A 23057-nucleotide genomic window follows, 5' to 3' on the forward strand; every position below is an offset into this window, starting at 1 on the left:
GAGAAGCCCGGAAAAAGAAAAAAAAAAAAAAAAAAAAAAAAAAAAGAATGTTAGTAATGTACATATTAGTATTTTATTTTTATTGTTTCACTAGAAAATCTTCAAAGAGCCCATTGGAAAATAAAATGGGAATTTAAGTCCTTGAAGCTAAGAGTTGTGATTTCCTTACACTAACATAAGGCAGAAACTCCCACAGCACCTTTGTTTCACTACTAACAAGTAGTTCAAGGGAACAAGAAGGGTCTTTGAAAATCCCTATAAGATAAAATTCATTATATCCTGAATAAATTTCAAGAGAATGGGTTCTGCTTTCATCTTTAGATGTACCTCTCCTTTTTCACAGTACACACCCATTTGGAGAGAATCTTTTTCCTGAGAGGTGTTGCATACAAGACCAGAACCTGGCAATCACACAGTAATCATTGTTTTTCTTGTTTCATTTTAATAGCACATAAATTTGGAAAGGAAACTCTGTATTTACACTCAGTGCTTTAAAAAAAAAAAAAGTCTAGAGAAATCTAATTTATTTAAATGGCAAATTACAAAAGGTTCAATTAAATTAAATATTCAACATTTTTGATTGGGCTGCCAATTTCATGAGAACAAGTGTTTAGAAAGAGAAAGCTAGTGTGGCTTGCTCTGAATGGAACAAAGTAGCAAAGGGAGCTTCCTGTGAATGACTGGCATTTTCATATTAACCAAATTAAAAGAGGACAAAGGAAAGACAAAGGGACAAGAAGGAAGGGGACTGAGTAATATCTAAAAACTAAATGAATCCACAGAAAACCTCTTGGAATTTCCAAGAATCCTATCACAGCATCACATTTTGTCCCCTGGAAATTCTCTAATAACAGGATGTGGACAACAATTTCTAACAAATACCTTCAATAAGGTTAGCAGACAGTGGCAACCATGATTAAAATAAAATACCTACCCTGCTGCAGCAAAATAAGAATCACTACCTTAGTTAATGCTCATGACTCAATAAACAATTAGTCTATAGGGTGGAACGCAGTTGGAAGCAATTAGCCAAGTTTATCTACCAGGGCGAAAAGCTGGTAAACATTTTTTTAATGTGAATTGGCATCCCTTGATCCTTGTGATTGAGGTACAGGGAAAAAGCCTGTTTTGTGTTGAGGTAATATGGCAATAAAAATTATAGTAATTAGAAAAAAAGTCTGAACCTTATTTTTTTAAAACAACTTCATAGTATTCTTTTTTAAACAAAGTTTGCAGAATGTCCAGACAATAAATTAAATGCAAAAATTCACCAAAAAAACAGCCATTTGTAAACAAGCAGTCAAGAGTAACAAATTGTTTAATTTTAAATTTCTCAATCAATATTTGGTCTTTGCACCAATGGTACGAAATACCTACCTATGTAGATTGTTTCATATTTAAAACGTCTCTTATTTGCAACCATGTATGAGCATTTTAATCGTAATAAACAAAGACATTAAAAAAAATTTTAAACTAGTCTAAGTACTGTCGAAGAAGAATAGTCACGGTGATCTGAAAAGACTATTCAATTAAATCAAGCCAATCACTGATTTTGCAAATCAAGAGATTTGCAAAAATTGTATTAAAAAAAAAAAAGTCTGGGGGGCTTCCCTGGTGGCGCAGTGGTTGAGAGTCTGCCTGCTAATGCAGGGGCCACGGGTTCGAACCCTGGTCTGGGAGGATCCCAAATGCCGCGGAGCAACTAGGCCCGTGAGCCACAAATACTGAGCCTGCGCGTCTGGAGCCTGTGCTCCGCAACAAGAGAGGCCACGACAGTGAGAGGCCCGCACACCGCGATGAAGAGTGGCCCCCGCTCGCCACAACTAGAGAAAGCCCTCGCACAGAAACGAAGACCCAACACAGCAAAAATTAATTAATTAATTAACAAACTCCTACCCCCAACATCTTCTTAAAAAAAAAAAACAAAAAATGTCCTGGTGTAGGTAATGGCCAAAAGAATTCAGAACACGGCAAATTAAAAAAAAAAAAAAAAAAAATCTGGGCAATCTCTTTTGCAATTACACTCTTTTCTGTGTATTTAATAATAGCAATGGAACATAGTGGCTGTATATATGTTTTACTTCCTAACGAATCTTATGAACAACTGCATAAATGTAAACAAAGTCAAAATTCCCAAAAAAGCAAGAGCAGAGAAAATGCACATTAGGACTCAAAAAAAAAAAAAAATCAAAACATGATCATACACTTAATTTTATTCTATCAGCAATATATTCACATTACTCTAAAATCGAGAAAAAGTTAAGAGCCTCATTCCCAAGTCCCAATGCCTAACTCCAAAGAACCACCTTGATTAGTTTCTTATGTGTCTTTCCAGAGTTTCTTCATGTGAATACACATGAACAAACACGAATATATTATTTTTCTCTTATATCTATACCTCGTTATGCACATTGAGCAAATGAGAGCCTTCCTTCCACATTTGTCTATGGAGAGCTTCCTCATTCATTTTTACAGACACATAATCATGTACTGTGTGCATGTACCACATTTTATTTAATCAAGTCCCCGTTAATGGACATTTGTTTCAAACTTCTGCGATTACAAATCATATTAAAATGAACAGCCTTTCCTATTTGTTATTTCATACATGTACAGCTATAGCTTTCAGATGAATTTTCAGAATTCAGATTGTATGATTCTGTAATTTTAATCAGCATTGTCAAATTACCCTCCATAATGTTTATACCAATTTGCACTCCCTCAGACAAGGTATGAGAGATAAGGTTTAATTTAAAACTTGTTTCCATCCATCCACAGCTATTTTGAAAGTAATTCATTTGGTAAGAAAATGAAAAAGTTTAGGGGCTATACTATAGGTCATGTATTTCATATTCATTAGATCAAATTCCCCTCAGAAGGTTTGAATCCTTGAGTAAATCTCACAGGAAGGATGAGAGCAGCAGAAGTGGTAACGGGTGCTATTTCCATTTACTGAATTATTTAAATTGACATAACACTTCATACAACTGGGAACAATTTGGCAGTTCCTATACACAAGGCGTTCATACTTTGTTATGGACAGAATTGTGTATATCCAAAATTCAGATATTGAAGCTCTAAGCCTCAATGTGACTGTATTTGGAGATAGAGCCTTTAAAGAGGTAATTAAGGTTAAATGTTCATGGACCAATACATGGATAAAGAAGATGTGGTACACAGATACAATGGAATATTACTCAGCCATTACAAAGAATGGAATAATGCCATTTGCAGCAACATGGATGGACCTGGAGATTATCATACTAAGTGAAGTAAGTCGGACAGAGAAAGACAAATATCATATGATATCGCTTATATGTGGACTCTAAAAAAAAAAAAATGATACAAATGAACTTATTTACAAAACAGAAACAGACTCACAGACTTAGAGAATGAATTTATGGCTACCTGGGGGGAGGGACAGATTGGGAGTTTGGGATTGACATGTACACACTGCTATATTTAAAATAGATAACCAACAAGGACCTACTGTAAAAAACAAAAAAGAAAGAGAGAAAAAAAGTTAAATGAGGTCATAAGGGTGAGGCCTAATCCAATATGACTAGTGTCACTGTAAGAAGGAGAACACCAGAGATACCCGCACACAGAGAAAAGCCCACGTGAGGACACAGTGAGAGGGCAGCAGTATACAAGCCGAGAAGAGAGGCCTCAGGAGAAACCAGACCTGCTGACACCTTGATCTTGGACTTCCGGCCTCCAAAACTGTGAGAAAATAAACTTTCTCAGAAAATCAAATTTCTGTTGTTTAAGCCCCTCAGTTTGTGGTCTTTTGTTATGGCAGCCCCAGTAGACTAATGCACCTTCTAACCAAGTAATATGCTGCTGGGAATTTATCCTAAAGAATAAAAGCTGTATGTTCAAATATGACTATAGCTTCTTTATAAATAACCATACCAAACAGATAATAGGCTAATTGCCGTACACCAGCAGTTTCAGTTATTACAGCACATAAATGATGAAATGTCCTCTATCCATTAATTACTATGAATATGAATACTTCAGCCTCAAGGAAAAGTACACACAAAATGATATTACTTCTTTAAGTACATAGTTAAGGAAGATGAAAGTTTAGAGATAGATGGTAGTTATATTTGCACAACAGTGTGAATGTACTTAATGCCAAAGAACTATACACTTAAATATGTTAATGGTAAATTTTATGTTATGTAAATTTTACCACAATAAAAAAAATGTAGAAAACAAATCACAACACATACATAATTGTAGTTGTGATGTTTAAAAGGTATCAAGCAAGACTGGAAAAAGACTAAAAACACTGTGTTTGGTCAATAGGACAATCTGTAGAAAATAATTCTATTTTTTTTTTCACATCACTTAAATAATACTTCAGTTGCTAGTTTAGCAAATTACATATGTTTGTGTATGCATGTGTGCATATAAAAAGAGATTTGAAATGATACACAAACTTTTAACAATGGTTATCTCTGGTTAAGAGAAAACAAGAATAGAGATTCATCTGTATGCTTGATTTCTTTTAATCTGTAGGCATGATTTTTTAATTTAAAAAGTATTTTAATATTCGAAAATAGAAATAACTCAAAAATAACAAACCTTAAAGGATACAAACAGAAACAGATAATTCCATCTATATATCTAATTGTTAACATAACCACAAAGAAAAAAGACTTAATTCAAGAAATTTTTAATACAACACTCTGACTACATACTTTTTTAAAAAATAAATTTATTTATTTATTTTTAAATTTTTGGCTGCATTGGGTCTTTGTTGCGGGTTTTGTCTAGTTGCAGCGAGCAGGGGCTACTCTTCACTGCGGTGCACGGGCTTCTCACTGAGGTGGCTTCTCTTGTTGTGGAGCACAGGTTTTAGGCGCACGGGCTTCAGTAGTTGTGGCTCGCAGGCTCTAGAGCGCAAGCTCAGTAGCTGTGGCGCACGGGCTTAGTTACTCCGCGGCATGTGGGATCATCCCAGACCAGGGATCGAACCCGCGTCCCCTGCATTGGCAGGAAGGTTCTTAACCAATGCACCACCAGAGAAGTCCCTCTGACTATATACTCTTAATGAAAGTTAGTCTAAAGACAAAAAGCATGGTAGAGCAATGGTAAATTTTACATAGCAATTTTGTTGTTGGAATGACACTGGTATAGTTTATTCTGGAACTTTTTATGTATATTGTAAGATAGAGTAAATGAATAAACATGCTAATACTGCTGGGATTCAGGGTTCTCACCTTAAGAGAAAGGAGATACGATGATGGAAAAGGGAAAAGCATGGGAAAGACCCTGTGGTACTGACTTAGAACAGATGGATGGATGGAAGGAAGGGAGGAAGGGAGGAAGGGAGGAAGGGAGGAAGGGAGGAAGGGAGGAAGGGAGGAAGGGAGGAAGGGAGGAAGGGAGGAAGGGAGGAAGGGAGGAAGGGAGGAAGGGAGGAAGGGAGGAAGGGAGGAAGGGAGGAAGGGAGGAAGGGAGGAAGGGAGGAAGGGAGGAAGGGAGGAAGGGAGGAAGGGAGGAAGGGAGGAAGGGAGGAAGGGAGGAAGGGAGGAAGGGAGGAAGGGAGGAAGGGAGGAAGGGAGGAAGGGAGGAAGGGAGGAAGGGAGGAAGGGAGGAAGGGAGGAAGGGAGGAAGGGAGGAAGGGAGGAAGTGCTCCCAGCCAATGACAGAGCGCAGCAGGGATGCCACGGCAGGCCCATTCTGGAGACATCAGACTCCTCCAACGGCCAACCCAGGCTCGAAGATGCCCCGACAGCCTTGCTGAACCTTCCCCGGGTTGCAGGGCGGTCGAACACACTTCTGCCCAACCTTCTCCCGCTGCACTCGAGGTCAGACTTGCACTGCTTCTTCCAGCCTTTTTTCAGCTCCCTCCCTATTTTCTCTCCCACAGGTGCTTGTCCCAGTAGAACTGATGCCCCTTTAATCCCATCTTGACATCTGCTTCTTGGAAGACCCAGACTAACGCAGGGTGGAGACAAAAAATAAAGGAAGGAAGGAAAGGAGGGAGGGAGGGAAGAAAAAGAAGAAAAGAAACCTAAATATTTTTGCCATCTCTGTCCACTGAAAGGGCCTAGAAGTTGTGACACTCAAGTAGCCATGAGCAAGCTGGGCACCCAGATCTGGGATGGGGTAGGAAAAGAACAAGATGGCCCTGGACTATGTTATTGTACCTCAAGTGAGGAAGTGCCCAAAGGACTGGGTTGCGGGGTGAGGGGGTTGTCCAAAAGGCCCAAGAACCAGGTTAAAGGTGCCCCCACTGGCCAAATGTGAGACAGTGTGAGCATCAAAAAGAAAACTGAAGGTCATACAACTGATTTTAAGAGTTCAGGGGTTCAAAGTGATACTGAAAAATGGGGTGTCCTTAACAAAAGAATGTCAACTAATAAACATACGAGGAATAATAACTACAAAACCAGCATTTTGCAACCATCAGCAAAATAAATCATTCAGCAGGTATCGACAATCGATGCTAAAATCGTAGCATAAAATTTTATTGGACAGGGCTTCCCTGGTGGTGCGGTGGTTGAGAGTCCGCCTGCCGATGCAGGGGACACGGGTTCGTGCCCCGGTCCGGGAGGATCCCACATGCTGCGGAGCGGCTGGGCCCGTGAGCCACGGCCGCTGAGCCTGCGCGTCCGGAGCCTGTGCTCCGCAACGGGAGAGGCCACAGCAGTGAGAGGCCCCCGGACCCAAAGAAAAAAAAAAAAAAAAATTTATTGGACGATAGGATATTCATACGGTCTCGAAGTATCACCCTGTGGAGATTACTACGAGGAAAAGATGACTGCTTTTGCAATGTAAAGAGATGGCAGACAGCACCTTAAGTGATCAAACAGTATAAGCAACACTCAGGCAAACCAACACTGCACGTCTCCTCATATGCACTGTAGTCTTTGCACCAAAAATACTGAACCTGAAAAAAACAAAAAAACCTCACAACAACAACAAAATGAGGGACTCTGGAGAGCGGTACTGCATTAGATTAAAATAGGGTTAGGAGATACGCCAGCCAAAAGCAGTGCGTGATCACTGACTGGACCCTAAGGCAGGCCAGCGTAAGGGATATCTGGGGGAACTTTGAATATGCATTGTGGTTTCAATAACACAAATTTACCAACATTACTACCATGGGTCTCACATACGTATGCTCTTTCGGAAGTTTTGGGAAGCGATGAGCATTACCTTTGACGGGTTAATTACAATATTTCTAGCCGAGCCATGCTCGTCTCCAGTAAAGGCGGGCTGATTGTTGAAGCCTTGCTTTACATTCACAGCAGTCAGTTCATCCTGTGGGAGGAAAGGTACTGATTAGTGCGAAGGATGTCAAAGCTCCAACTGAAGCCAACATCCTGTGGCCTCAGGAATGACGAAGTTTGCTATGCTCTGTAGAGAACTGTTCAACACTCACCAAGGAAAGAAGCAACAGAGGTTTAAAAATCAATATATACATGTGTAGAGAGAGAGAAAGCAAATGTGGTAAAACGTTAACAACCATTGCCTGTAGGTGAAAATTCTTCACTAATAAAATTGGAAAAAGGAAAAAAAAAAAGCAACCTCCCCCCATAAACGTAAACTCATAGAATGTGCAGACTAGGATTGTTTCTAGAGAGCCCACAGCTTGACCGCCCCTACCTTGCCAGCCCCTGTGCACGTCTCTATGCTATGTTCCAGAAAACTGGCTCACTCAACTTACCCAAGACCCCACAGCGAGTTAAAGACAGGAATGAAGGGTTCCTAGGCCCAAGGCTTGTGATAACTACACACCACCACAGCCCTGCAACTGAGGGGAAGTTTAGAGCTTGCCAAGCTGTTCATACATCTCGGCTCACTTCACCTCTACCAATTCTGAGGCAGATGGTAGGCGTGTGTCTTCATGCCTGTTTACAGATGAGAAGAGTGAGGCTCTCTCAGCTCGTACAGTAACTGGACAAAGCCAGCACTGAAAGACCATCTTCTCAATCCTCGACTAGGAAGAGAAATTTCCATGACACCGTGCACCAGAGTACAAATGCCACAGGAAAATGTGGTCTAAAAATACATAGCCACAATTCGTACCCTCCTTAAAAAAGATCTACTGGATAGATATAGGAAAACTTTCCTTACCAAGGTCACAACACATCAAAAATAGCCCAAGGCATTAAAAAAAAAAAAAAAAAAAAAAAAAAAAAACCACTTTCACCTGCCCAGATCACTGAGTTATAGAACTAAATCAGAGTTCCCAAAATACAGACTGGAAAGAATAAAGGGGAAAGGTTTGCGTAAATGAAGCTACCTTCTGCTCCCCTCACTTCAGGCCAACAAATGGTCTCAGTGACACCTGGGGTAATGGTAGCAACAGCACAAGAATATACACTTATTCTTCACAAGTAATTGCTGTAAGTGTAAAATGAAAAAAAAAAAAAAAAAAAAAATTCAGCTGATCAAATCACTGCTACGATTAGGCAGAAAGCCTTAGGCCAAAATCGTTAACGACATATAGCACCTGAAAGGTCACCTTGGCTGAGAACTGGGGTCTCCTGGAGTCATGCCATGTAACTTTACTTAATTGTGTGTGCTCTAGCTAATACCTTGGCTAGGCACAGTTCTGGTGGGCCTTCAAAAAACCCTACTACAGGAAGCTTAGCTCTACGGTAGTCAAGTCTCCTCCCAGCACGAAAGGTAGCTGGAATTGTGATCCGCACAGAAAACGAGTTGCATGTATATATCAGAAGACATCTCAAACTGCTCCTGCATTTTCAAATAAATTATTTGGAAATCTAGGGCAAAACTACATAATGCATATTTTAAGTCAAAAAAGTGTCAGTCAACTGAAATAAAGCAGGCATGCTAATGAAATTTCTGCAGTCTCAGAGTCTAAGGAATAAGGGGGACACATGGTGTCACGAGGGGAATGGGACAAGAAAATGGAATTTTTATCTTTGCTTTAGCATCAGAGTAATACAGGAAACACTAATTGAGTGATAGCTTATGTTTTCACTAAAAATACGTCCTGGGTTAATCAAGGGGGAATGTGTGAGGCTCTCAGGACCAGTTAGCTCCATTTAGTGCTGCTTCAGTTTCTATTCTAAACTAACCCCTGCTCAGCTAGCTGCTTGTTGTGACTGACTGCTAACCACTGGCCTGGACAGACATGCCACACGCAGGCGCGCGCGCGCGCGCGCACGCACACACACAAAATCGCCAGAAGGAAAAGAACATGGAACCATGGTAACAAGTCTGTCAGCCACATCAGATTTTCCTCAAACTAGGATCCACCCAGGTACTGCTGGGAGCCTTGAGTGCTGAGAACTTTCCAAACTTGTATTCTAAGTTTCATGAAAATGCATCCAGAATCTGAGCACTTCTCACTACCACCGATGCCTCCCCCAGGTCAAGGCCACCATCCTCTCATGCTTGGACACTGCAACAGCTCCTAACTGGTCTCCTCGCTTCTACCTTTGCCGTCTGAAGGCCACATTCAACACAGCAGCCACAGGGAGCTTTGGAAAACTTGAGTGAGATCATGTCACTCCTCAAAGCCTGCGATAACTCCGTACCTCAGAATACGAGCAGAGGCCCTATGAGGTCCTACAAGTCCCTGAGCCATCTGGCCCCTTACATCTTTCCGACCTCATCCCTGACCGCACTCCCCTTGCTCACTCTGCAGCTCCTCAAGGGTCCAGCTGGACGATCTCCAGCCTCAGGGCCTTGCATGGTCTATCCCTTCTGCCTGGATTGCTCTTCCCTGGTTTCCACACGGCCAACTCCCTGACCACCTTAAGTCACGTCCTCGATGAGAAATCTGATGACCCTATTTGAAACTGGAACTGCTCACCCCATTCCCTTCACCCTAGCACTCCTAATCTTCCAATAGTCCATAGCACTGATCACCTAAAACCCCACGTAATTTACTTATGATGTATCCTGTCTGTCTCCCCCACCAGAAGATAAGGTCTGTGAGAACAGGGGTCTTTACGTTGTTCACAGAAGCATGCCAAGAACACAGAGCAGTGGCTGGCACAGAGCACACAGAGGCGTTCAATAAATATTTGTTGAAAGAGTAAATAAGTGAATGATAACCTGTTTCGAACAATTAACATAATAAGTATATTCTGAATCACTACCCCATGACGTTGAGGTCCCTAATTCTGTGTGGATTTATGACTAGAGCCACTTAACCTCCCAGAGCAGTGGCTGTCACGCCATCAGGCCCAAGGCACCATCCTAAAAGCAAACATTTTTAAATGCCCTTTTTCCAAGTCTGAAATGAAATTCATAGACAATAACTTACCAACATTTTTTTTAAAAAATCAATGTAATGCCCTCGCTCTAAAAGTTTTCTCAAAATGAAAGTAAGTTATAACAACATAGGTACTTGAAAAGAAAACCCTCAGGCATACACAACAAGAACTCTACTACCCAAAAAGTGTGGTCCACGGGTCATCAGCGCTGGCTTGTTAAAAATGCAGAATCTCATTTCAATCAGCTTAACAAATTCTCCAGGTAATTCATGGACACATTAACCTTTGAGAAGTGGGGCCCTAGGAGACATCAAGAATTAGTAAATGTTTGTTCCTATACCTAGAATCACCAGAAATGCAGTCCGTGCAAAATGCAGACTGATATAGGTGTGCTGTATTGCTATTTCAAATTATCAGGAACAGCACGATGTGAATCTTCTGTAACGGTGAAAACTCTTAGTAAAATTTTCAAACCAACAAAATAAAATCTTCTCCCAATATATTAAAACGCAATCGTTATATTCCTCAGAGTCTCAGTGTATACTGACTGTGTATTAAAATCATGCCAAAAAAATACTTTGAGATCCCATGTAAATAGATTCCCACCTGGAACAGAGAGAAAACGACTTGGAAAGTTTGGTGGCACACATGACAATCCAGTGGGACACAGGACAATTCTTCATTGAGGACATCTAGCACCCCTGGCCCCGCCCACTAAATGGCAGTAGCACCTCAATTGTAGTGATAGCCGACACCTGCTCCCAGAGCGTCACCACACTCCTGCAGAAAACCAAAGTCTACTGAGAGGACTGCTTTTACCTTTTAAAGCCCTGCCTCTGTAAAGGGGAATCCAGGTTTCAGAAACAGGGAGTTTCACACAGGCTCTGCTCCTGCTGCAACACCATGACGATGGGACGTCCAGCTCCAGCCACTACAGGCCCCTACAGCTTGCAGCTGTGGCTACAGGTGGAGGCCTTGCTGACCCCAGGGTAAGGATGACTAAGTGGAAATGCACACAAGGGGGACAAGAGCCCAGGCTCTGCAATCAGACTGTCTGAATCTGAACCTCCAACTCCACTGAAGAGTGACTCAAAGCAAGCTCTGGAACTGTTCCCAGGCCTCAGTTTCCTCAACTGTGAAACAGGGATAGTAAGAGTTTCTACTACTATTATCTCCATAGCCTAGTTGAGGAAATAAAAAGCAGAGAGGTTAATTAACTTACCCAAGGTCACATAGTGGTAAAGAACTCCAAAGAATCCACGTTCCTAGCCACCACGCTATATGAACGTGGCCAGCAATAAGTATTACTGCTGCTGTCTGTGTCATATTTCTGGTTCAGGAAAGTGATAACCTGAAGCTTCAGTAAGCACTCAGAAATACAAAAGATCTGCTTCAGAAATTAAAAAGACCTTGGCCTTCAGTAGTGGTTCTCAAACTTTTGCATGCATCAGAATCCCCTGATGGGTTGGTTAAAGCACAGCTGCCACTGGGGCCCCTCCCCCAGAGCTTCCAATTCGATAGGTGGGGTGGTGCCCAAGAATCCGAATTTCTAACAACTTCCCAGATGAGTGGTGCATATCCAGGGACCACACTTTGAGAGCCCCTGACATAAAGATTTGGAGTTGGTGGCTTTCTAGAAAACCAGGGCGTTCCCATGCCCAGCATCAGGGCTGCACTCACCACCAGGGAGAAACTCGATGCTCCACCTTAGCTCAGGAGCAGGAAGTCCCAAGAAGAAAAGCCTGGTCAGAATTCTCTGCCACACCCCTGTCCCCACTCCAAAGGCACACACACAAAGCTACACACACACACACACACACACACACAACACACACACAACACACACACAAGGATCAAGGAAGAAAACAAGTCAGAAAGTTTCTCTTTCACTCCTTTAACTTCTCATAGACCCACGAATAAAAACACCGGGGCTGCAGAGTGCTCAATTAAATCAGGAAGCACACAGAGCTGAAACAGAAGGCTGGAAGGCACTTCTGTTAAAGTTTACTCACGCAGAACTTTAGGTCAGCTTTCTAGAGAAACCAAGTGAAACGGAGCTAAAAACCAAAGCGTCACAACCAAAACATGCACCCTGATGGTTTTTCTCCCAAAGTTTCTTTAAAGAGTGAAAGTCAACAGCAAGAATCCAAACACCGAGTTAAGAGTAAGATCCAGATTCCAGAGTGTTTACTATTGTTGTTTAGACAGTGTTTCTCAAACTCCAGTAATGTACAAACAGACCCCTTTGAAAGGAAAAACATCCTCTCTGACCCCAGCATGCCGTGATGAACCCAATTTGGGGAAATGAGATAGGACATGGATACTTAACGGCATTAGGCAGCGCTAAGAGATTCAGAACAAGATGTAACGTGTTATACCAACTCAAACTACAAACTTTTATGACACTTTGCTCTGAAGGCCTTTGCCAAATCTAATCAAGCAAATATGTAAGGGAGAGAGTCCAGATTTTAAAACAGCATGCCGCTAAAATCCCCAAGCCAGGGGACACAAATAGCTTCCTCTTGCACTAACCTTGAACCTCTTCAAAGATCTTTCTAAATAAGAGAGGATAGCCACCAAAGTCCTTACCACGGTCCTTACAGAAACTGAAACTTGTTTTGCTACACCTAGTCAACAATTCTCATAAAAACTAGAACCGTCAGCTGCTACTTTGCCTATCTGCAAAGCTGAGACAACTAAACCCCTCAAAACCTGGGGACACAACCAACCACTAATCACGATCTTAGCACCAAACCCTTTCCAGTAGAAGAACTCCTTTGTTGGAGGTTGAAAATTTTTCCCATTGTACAATGTGGGGAATAAAGAAAAATAAAGTGCCAACCATGAACTCAGAGAGTTTTAAATGTTTTTGTTTTTCATTAACAGCAGCGGGGACAAAACACTGTACACACATGTGTGAGCCCTAACACCTACTCAGCCAAGAGACAATGCTAGCTGGGAACACGCATTCAGTCCGGCCTGGTGGCCTGGGGCAGCGGGGCACCAGGCCAGGCAGCATATGATTTCAACAGGTTTAAAACGGAATTGGTCCAAAAGTAACCTCAACACAGAGAAAAGAAATCTCGGCCACTTGGTCGTTGGCTTCGACTAAAATGACAAGCCTTAAAGCAATTTTAGGGAGACAGGTACCCAGAGACAAACAGAAACAAAAGCCTAGAAACTGGCCCATGTTCATACGGAAGGCCAGCATTCACTCTGCATTTTTGTATTTTGTACCGATACAAAAGTCAGACCTTCGATATTCTGGGTGAACTCCAAATGCATCCATAAATCTCGTGCATTTACCTTGAACTTCAGAGAATGATGTTATTTTTTGGATCGCTTTCAAAGCAATCTTTTAATTTCAATAAATGTTTCATCAGGAAAGTGAAACCATTTTGATGCTAGTTTGGAAATTGCTTAAGCTCTTTCTCACTCAAAAGGGGAAAAAAGTCAGTTTAGCACAATGTTCAATGACCATCTCAAAAGCAGATAATAAATAAACACACACAAGGTGCACACACACTTAACCTCCTCCAGACTTCTCATCTACCGCAAAGAACACATGCAGAGATGCCCGATTTCCTCGGTCACCTACTTGCATCTAACAAACTAACTCAATGACTGTCAGCAGATTGGACAGAAATGCCCACCAGGCAGGACAATGTCACAGCAGTAGAAGATGTCTCTCTATGCACTAGTTAGGCTGTGTTAGCTAGGGTCTTACCTCAAACAAAATTTTTAAAAACAGCTTTATAACTGTTTTCCCTAGCTTGTCCACCTCCCTCCCAGAAGAGCATTCTCTGAGACCCCTGAGGATGTCTGCAGATCCCATTTGAGAAGTGAGGCTATGATAACACCCATCATGGATAGATTCGATAGTGGGGTTTTTTTTGGCCTTGCCATGCAGCATGCGGGATCTTAGTTCCCTGACCAGGCATCGAACCTGCGCCCCTGCGGTGGAAGCTCAGAGTCCTAACCAGTGGACTGCCAGGGAACTCCCAGAATCAATAGTCTTCAGGCAACACTTAGGGTTAGCAGATACAAATGACCCAAGAGATAAGGGAAAAATCTTTCTCGCCTCAGACCTCATCATTAACCAGTTCTATCCATACTTCTCTCAAAACACGTCTCACATCTAGTCCTTCCTCTAAAATAATATGTACAGCCATCTCTCTACACTGCGGCCACTGTCACAGCAGGCCCAGGTTGCTGCTCTTCACACACCTCCCCTCCTCCGTCCAGACCTTTGCCTCAACCTAGCCTGCCCACTGGCCCCTGATGAACCTTCCTGAAACAGGTTTTCTTTTATGCTCTCCCCTATTCGAAAGCCTCAGAGGCTTCCCACCACCCCCAACCCCACCCCACCCCACCCCCGCCCCGCAGGACCTAAAGAGAACAGAAGCATGTAGCACAACACTCTACAGATCCTCAGTAACATCTGTGGGCCTTCACTGCACCTAACTCCAGCCTCGACTCAAAACACAATCACCGGGCTTCCCTGGTGGCACAGTGGTTGAGAATCCGCCCGCCAATGCAGGGGACACGGGTTCGATCCCTGGTCCGGGAAGATCCCACATGCCGCAGAGCAGCTAAGCCCGTGTGCCACAACTACCGAGCCTGCGCTCTAGAGCCCGCGAGCCACAACTACTGAGCCGACGCGCCTAGAGCCCGTGCTCCGCCACTGCAATGAAAAGCCTGCGCACTGCAATGAAGAATAGCCCCCGCTCGACGCAACTAGAGAAAGCCCACGTGCAGCAACGAAGACCCAACGCAGCCAAAAATAAAAATTAATTAATTAATTAATTTTTAAAAAACCACAATCACCTAGGATGGGCATTAAACCCCTCGAACAACCAAGCTCCACTTCCCGGACTCACTTCCATTCTGAGTGTCAGAATCACAGAGACCTGAGTTTGAACATAGAGCCTTACCTGTCACAGGGAACAACGTAAGTGACCTCTCTGCACCTCAGCTGCTTCAAGTGAAGTAAGACAAGAATAACTCACAGGGCTGAGGTTACATAAGATAAAATGTACAAAGTTTAGCACAGTGCCTGGCCCCATATTAAGTGCTCCATAAATGGCGGCTACTGGTATAAAAAAATTAGAGCTTTTTTTTTTTTTTTTTAACTTACATTTAATCTACTTGACTATTATATCCCTTGCCACATACACTGTCTTTTCAACCTCTAAGCCTTGCCTGATTCCATTCGCATCCCCTGGAGGACAGCATGAAATCTCTTGCCTTCTTCAAACCCCAGCTCGGGGCTTCCCCTCATTTGATCAACAAATAACAAAGTATACATCACGTGTGCTAAGTACTGGGGATTCCAGAGCGAGCAAACTGCAAGTGTGATCAATGCCCCAAGGAGAAGGACTACCTGCTCAGAGCACACATGACAGGGGCTTAACCTAATCTGAGAACTCAGGAAAAATTCCCTGAAGAAGTGGCCTTTGAGCCAAACTCTGAAACAGGAGTAAACTAAGTTAAGAGGAGGACCCTTACGATAGCAAGGTTGACATTTTTTGCGTGAAGGGATATAATACTAACTCTGCGAAGACCACGAAACGTTAGAGATGTAGACTGTAACTGCTAACGCAACCGCTAATAAAAATAAAATGTAAAGAGGTAAACTAAAATGTCAATAGGTAAGTTTAAATTATTTTTAACATAGTTTAATAATCCAGAAGTAAAATGGTAAATAAATCGAACCATATCAGTAATTGGGTTAAGATTCCAATTAAAAGACAGGGATTGCTGGAATGGATAAGGAAGCAAAACCCAGCTACATGCTGTACATTTTTTAAATATATTAAGACAGATAAGGTGACAGAAAACTGATGGAAAGAGATATATACCATACAAATGATGAACTTAAGAGGGCTGGAGTGGCTATATTAATATTGGACAAAGTCAACTTCAAGATAAAGAGCATTATCAAAGATAAAGAGGGGCACACCATAATGATGAAAGGGTCAACTCATCGGGAAGACGTAACGACAATCACGGGCACTGTGTGCCCAACAAGAGACAGGAAGAGCATGTGTAAGGTCTGTAGGCCTTGGAAAATGAAAGAAAGAATGCTGTCACGGCAGGAGCAAAGGGACGCAGGTGTGAGGTGAGACTGGGCAGTGGGTGGGGATAGAATACACAGGGTCTTGTGGGCCAAGTAAAGGACTTATATCTTTACAAGAGTAAAGGGTTTTACCCACACACCTATGGGTCAGTTAATCTTCGACAAAGGAGGCAAGAATATACAATGGGAAAAAGACAGTCTCTTCAGCAAGTGGTGCTGGGAAAGTTTAACAGCCACATGTAAAAATCAATGAAGTTAGGGCTTCTCTGGTGGCGCAGTGGTTGAGAGTCCACCTGCCAATGCAAGGGACACGGGTTCGTGCCCCGGTCCGGGAAGATCCCACATGCCGCGGAGCGGCTGGGCCCGTGAGCCGTGGCCGCTGAGCCTGTGCGTCCGGAGCCTGTGCTCCGCAACGGGAGAGGCCACAACAGTGAGAGGCCCGCGTACCGCAAAAAAAAAAAAAAAATCAAAGAACACACCCTCACACCATACACAAAAATAAACTCAAAATGGCTTAAATGCTTAAACATAAGACATGACACCACAAAACTCCTAGAAGAGAGCATAGGCAAAACATTCACCAACGTAAATCGTACCAATGTTTTCTTAGATCAGTCTCACAAGACAACAGAAATAAGAACAAAAATAAACAAATGGGACCTAATCAAACTTACAAGCTTTTGCGCAGCGAAGGAAACCATAAACAAAACAAAAAGACAGCCTACAGAATGGAAGAAAATATTTGCAAACCATGAGACAGACAAGGGCTTAATTTCCAAAATATACAAACAGCTCATACAACTCAATAAAAAAACAAACAACCCAATCAAAAAATGGGCAGAAGACCTAAATAGACGTTTCTCCAAAGAAGACATACAGATGGCCAAGAGGCACGTGAAAAGATGCTCGTCATCACTAATTACTAGAGAAATGCAAATCAGAACTACAATGAGGTACTACCACCTCACACCAGGCAGAATGGCCATCACTAAAATGTCTACAAATGACAGACGTAGGGTGTGGAGGGTAGGGAGAAAAGGGAACCCTCCTACACTGTTGGTGGGAATGTAAATTGGTGCAGCCACTATGGAGAAAGTATGGAGATTCCTTAAAAAACTAAAAATGGAGTTGCCATATGATCCAGCAATCCCACTCCTGGGCATATACCCAGACGAAACTATAATTCAAAAAGATACATGCAACTAACACAACATTGTTAATCAACTATGCTCCAATATAAAATAAAAACTAAAAAATAAATTAATTTTTAAAAAAGATACATGCACCCCTACGTTCATAGCAGCACTATTCACAATAGCCAAGACAGAAGCAACTTAAATGTCCATCGATAGATGAATAAAGATGTGGTAAATATATACAACGGAATATTACTCAGCCATACAAAAGAATGAAATAATGCCATTTGCAGCAACATGGATGAACCTAGAGATTATCATACTAAGTGAAGTCAGAAAGACAAATACCATAGGACATCACTTATATGTGGAATCTAAAATATGACACAAATGAACTTATCTACAAAACAGAGAACAGTTGCTAAGCAGGAGGAAGGCCGGGGAAGGGATGGATTGGGAGGTTAGGATTAGCAGATGCAAATTATTATATGTAGATTGGATAAAAAACAAGGTGCTACTGTCTAGCACAGAGAACTGTATTGAATATCCTTTGATAAACCATAATGGAAAGGAATATGAAAAAGAATGTATAGACAGATATGTATAAGTGAATCACTTTGCCGTACAGCAGAAATTAACACAACATTGTAACATCAACTGTAATTAAATAAATTTTTTAAAGAAAAGAGTAAAGGGTTTTATGCAGTGGGGTAACCTCATCCAAACTGAATAGGTCCACAGTGGAGACAACTGATTGGAGCCGGTCAGACCAAACAGGAGGCCTGGGGGCAAGGGGACTGGGATGGGTTAGAGGCTCTCTTAAGAGTCGAGACGTGAGAAGATGGTAGCTAGGACCAAGACAGAGGCGGAAAGAAGGGGAAGCATGGAGGGATACTTACGGGGCTACTCAACAGGGCTTTTGGTAACATGTTGGATGGAATGACAAAGAGTGAGGTTATCAAGGATGTCCCCGGATTTCTGGGATGGCAAGAGCTCTTAAAACAGCGTATAGCAGTGTTGGGGAATTTTTAGAGGGAAGGGGAACAGATCACAAGTTCAGTTTTAAATGTTAACTCTCAGGGCTTCCCTGGTGGCGCAGTGGTTGAGAGTCCGCCTGCCGATGCAGGGGACACGGGTTCGGGACGCGGGTTCGTGCCCCGGTCCGGGAGGACCCCACATGCCGCGGAGCAGCTGGGCCTGTGAGCCGTGGCCGCTGAGCCCGCGCATCCGGAGCCTCTGCTCCACAACGGGAGAGGCCACGACAATGAGAGGCCTGCGTACCGCAAACATTACAAATAAATAAATAAATAAATGTTAACTTTGAGGCAGCTGGCAAAACAAGATGTTTCTTACAGACATTTAGAAGTCTAGAGTGCCCAGAAGGTAAGGTCCAGTACCAGACCAACCAGGGACATGCGGAGGAGGGTCTAGAGACAAGCCCTGCAGGCACTGAATTGTGTACCCTGAAAAGACAGGTCGAAGTCCTAACTCCTATACCGGTGACCTTATTTGGAAATAGGGTCTGTGCAGCAATAATCAAGTTAAGGTCATGCTGAAATCGGGTGGGTCCTAATCCAACAGCACATGGCTGGTGTCCTTATCAAAGAAAAGAGCAGAAGGAAGACAGAGGCGGAGGTTGGAATTATGCTGCCACGAAACCAAGGAAAGCCTGGGGCTCCCAGAAGCTGGATGAGGAAAGGAAGGATCCTCCTCTAGAGGCGTGGCCCTGCCTCCGGAACTGTGGGAGAATTTCCATTGTTTTAAGCCACACAATTTATGGTATTTTGTTTAGGCAGCCCTAGGAAAGTAAAAACTCCACGTAGGAGAAGAAGCGGGGAAGCTCTGCCCTATCCCTCAAAGCAAGACCACCTCTAAAATCAGCACCCCGGCCATTTGGCAGCAGCAAGGGTCTACAACGCAGAGTCTACGGCTGAGAAAAGCAGCATTGCTTGGCTCTGTAAAAGGGAACACCCCGGCGCCCTGCATCACACCACAGGGACTGATTTCTGTTTGGATCTCTTCTAATTGACAGGTCACTTAACAGCTGTTTGAGAAGTTTAGGAAAAAAAAAAAAAAAAGGCGGGGTAGTGGGCTGTTTCCCCAATGCAGCCAAAATGCTTGTAAGAGAAGGTACTGCCACCAGCCTCCTGAAGAGAGAGCCAAGGGAAGGGGCCAGACTGACTCAGGGGAGGCAGGACTCCCCTAAAAAGCCACCTAGCATTTCCCCTACCCCCACCAACATCTCTAACATCAAGGGCCACATTTGCATCGAGGCCACATCTGAAACTCAGGTCTTTACACATCCACCCTTATCTACACGGCTATTAATATTCACCCCCAACCAAACCACACCTGCAGGCCATCAATCACTAACGGTGGGGACTCAGACGAACCCCAAAGGATATGAGCTCAACACAAAACAGCAAGTCCTATCTGGCACACCTGTACCGTGCAGCAGGCAAAAGAGAAGAAAAGAAAATCATGGTTATAGGAATACTACTCTACTCTCTGGCCTTTACACAGCATATTCACACCCATCTTCCTAAAAGCCAAATGGCTCTGGCAGGATGGGTGCCCATTTACAGGCTGAGAAACTGAGGCTGAAGTGGGGGGGGGGGCAGGCAGTGAAATGGTTAAGCAGCCACATGAGAATCAAGCCTCCAAGAGGCCCAATGTGCTCTCCAAGACGGTGAGATCTTGGAGGACATCAGTATGATTCCAATCAACCACAACTAGAATCCTGGCTCCCTCCTTTCCTGTGAAATGGAGATCCACCTACCTTCCGTTGTATAGAATAAGAGGAAATCGTATGTGAGGCACTCAGCGCTTTAAAAATGGGCTCATGGGAGTTCCCTTGTGGTCCAGTGGTTAGGACTCTGCACTTTCACTGCCAAGGGCCCGTGTTCAATCCCTGGTCGGGGCACTGAGATCCCACAAGCCACCCGCCGCGGCCAAAAAAAAAAAAAAAAAAAAATTGCTCATCACGGTCATCATAAATGTGATTTTTCACCAGGCAGCACATCCAGGCCCACACCACGCACCACACGTCCGGGGATTCAGCCACTCTCCAAAAAGCGAATGGGAATGTCCACTGAGTAGTAGGCTGTGCTGAACACACAGGGCTCTGGGGGCCCGACTCCCCATGAGAACCTCCCTCATCCTTAACCATGAGACAGGCAGGCCCTCCCCCTCCACTGAAAGTGGGAGAGACTTTGATTCAAATTACCTCCAAATATACTTAGCATTTATTCCACTCGTATCTAAATAATTGTAGCCTATTAATTCATATTCAAATCACCTTCAAATGCATGTCACCCTCTGATATCAAACACCTGGATGTGGCTCTCAGGAAAATTGTAGGAAAACTGCCAGAGAAAACGACTTGAACTTTTAGATTTGCATACGCATAAAGCAGGAAAGGAGACTTAAGGTGTCCAGAGTTGATTCTGCCCAGAACTGTATTTAAGGCAGCCTCAGGAGACAGTTTTCTCTTTGGATCCCCCATTGCTCAGGTAAGTCACCGTCCCACACAACTCATGCATTGCAGTCACATCTTAATGTAAGCTCTTCCTGTAAATCATATTTCTCACTTAGTGCTGAATCTGCCTCCCACTGGGCTAGGTGATCTGCGGGCAGAAAAAACAAACTCAAGCCATGGTTTCTGTCCTCTGAAGTTAACTGTCCGGTGGACTGACTCACTGTGCCCCTTACCTGGGTCCTCCTGTTCACCTTCTACCCTACGCCTAACTGCATCCCTGATGCCATGTGCCTGTAGGAAGGCGTGTTGTGCGATTTCCACCAAATGAACTGCAAATTCACAAAGAGGAAAAGTTCTTGGGTAATAGGGATGGAACGGGTGCCGGAAAAATCTAGTAAAACTGCAGAACACCCTTCTTCCTGCCTGGGAGGGAGAACAGAGATTGGGAATGTCTTTTTTTTGCTGGTGGTGGTGGTGGTGGTGACGTTGTTCATTTGTTTACCCGGAAACAGAGAGGCTAAACCTACAATTTTGAACCAAGAAAGCAAATGTCCGTGGGTCCACCTCCGAAAATGTAGCCCTAAAGTCAACCTCTGTTAACACCTCTCAGCCTCCACCCTTTTTATTTTCGGGAGGCTTGCTCATTCCCACCTCTTCCATGGAGCTTGGCCAACCTTCCAAGCAGTTCTGGCGGTTCACCGCCACCCAAGCCGCCCGTGGAGGGCTGAATAACAGGTATTGAAGGCGAGGTTTAAAGCATGGGACAAGAAACCAAAAGCCCTTTGAGTCATCAGACCTTCAAGTAAACCGTTTCGTGCCGCAGGGTGAGTGAGGTGAGTGGGGAAGGGTGGGGGGGGGGGGGCCTCTCTACCAGGCAGCCATTTGTCAAATAGAAACTCATGCCCCAGTGTTAGGAATATGGGGAGATGAGGGGTTCAGCTTGAAGAGAAGAAAATGGGAATATTCATTCCAATCTAGCCATCAGGTAATTCTAGATACCTGCCATATCTCTAAAGACTGAGTACAAAAAGGGGTCACTCTGAGATGCTCAAGCAACAGGACCTACTACCACCCCAGGTGAACGGTGACCAAGAAATCGAAGCATTTTCCGCACTCCCCTCGCCTTCACTTCCTTTGACCAATTTGTCACCGACCGCCAGCTCCTCTTCTCCAGTCCTATTTAAAGCCCAGATCTGTCGGGGCTCTTTTTTACTTCATGCTTTGGTTACTACAGCTGCCTCCCTCGCAGCCTCCGCGACTCCACTCTCTCCCCATCCGGATTTATTAGGCATGAGCTAGTGAGATAAATCTGACAGCGGGACCTCGTGAACTCGTCACCACCACCCCCCAACCGCAACCCGCCAGGACTCCAGGACTCCAAGCCCCATCTGCAGAGACACTGCCTTTTCCCCTCCATGCCTCGCTCATCCTACCTTCAGCTCTTTCTTAGGAAAGAGAGGGTACAACCTGCCCCGACTCACTCGGGTCCTGCCCCTCACACCTACATCCTCCAGGGAGACCTCCACGTATTCCAACCCTCTCTTTTCTGAACTCACGCAGCATTTTTAGCTGCACTATATAGAGAGCAGAATGGTTACAGCACGGGCTCAGGAGTCCAATTCCAACTCCATCACTATGCAGCTAAAGGACCTTGGGCAAGTGAAGTGACCCCTGTGACCGCTCTCCTGTGCCTCAGTTTCTTCGTCTGTAAAAAGGAGGTAAGAGTACCCACCTGAGAGGTGTTTGTGAGGCTGGCATAAAACCAAACATGTAAAGCACTCAGAATAACCAACACAATCAACGCTGTCTATCGTGATGGAACGTGGCACTTTATACCCCATACTGAATGCATACGTTATTCCTCAATTTTAAAATAAACAAAAACCAATGCATTAGTCATTTTTAAAACCGTTTTATGTGCGTCAGTGAGCCAGATGTTAATTTCTAGAGCTGTGCTACTCAGAGTGTGGTCTGAAACTGCCACCGGTCCTCAAGAATAATATGCAAAACTTGAGAGTGAGTGCTTGGAAACTTTCATAGCAACTTGACATTGCCACTACATTCAAGCAGCATTTCATTTTTCTAGTAATTCATTTTTATCATACATTTATATCAGTCTGCAACAGATTGAAAATTAATTTTAAAGAAAC

At 43.5% G+C, this 23057-nt stretch overlaps 1 protein-coding gene across 1 annotated transcript in view; it reads right to left on the reverse strand.

The window, feature by feature from the left end:
* Positions 1-23057, reverse strand: part of MED12L (mediator complex subunit 12L) — a 335022-nt gene that overhangs the window by 297549 nt on the left and 14416 nt on the right. Inside the window, exon 2 of the mRNA XM_007446642.1 lies at positions 7177-7281. Coding sequence (XP_007446704.1) covers positions 7177-7281 — 105 coding nt within the window. The remainder of the gene's footprint in view (positions 1-7176; positions 7282-23057) is intronic.

This window comes from Lipotes vexillifer, unplaced genomic scaffold (assembly GCF_000442215.2).
Source record: "Lipotes vexillifer unplaced genomic scaffold, Lipotes_vexillifer_v1.1 scaffold727, whole genome shotgun sequence".
NCBI lineage: Eukaryota > Metazoa > Chordata > Mammalia > Artiodactyla > Lipotidae > Lipotes > Lipotes vexillifer.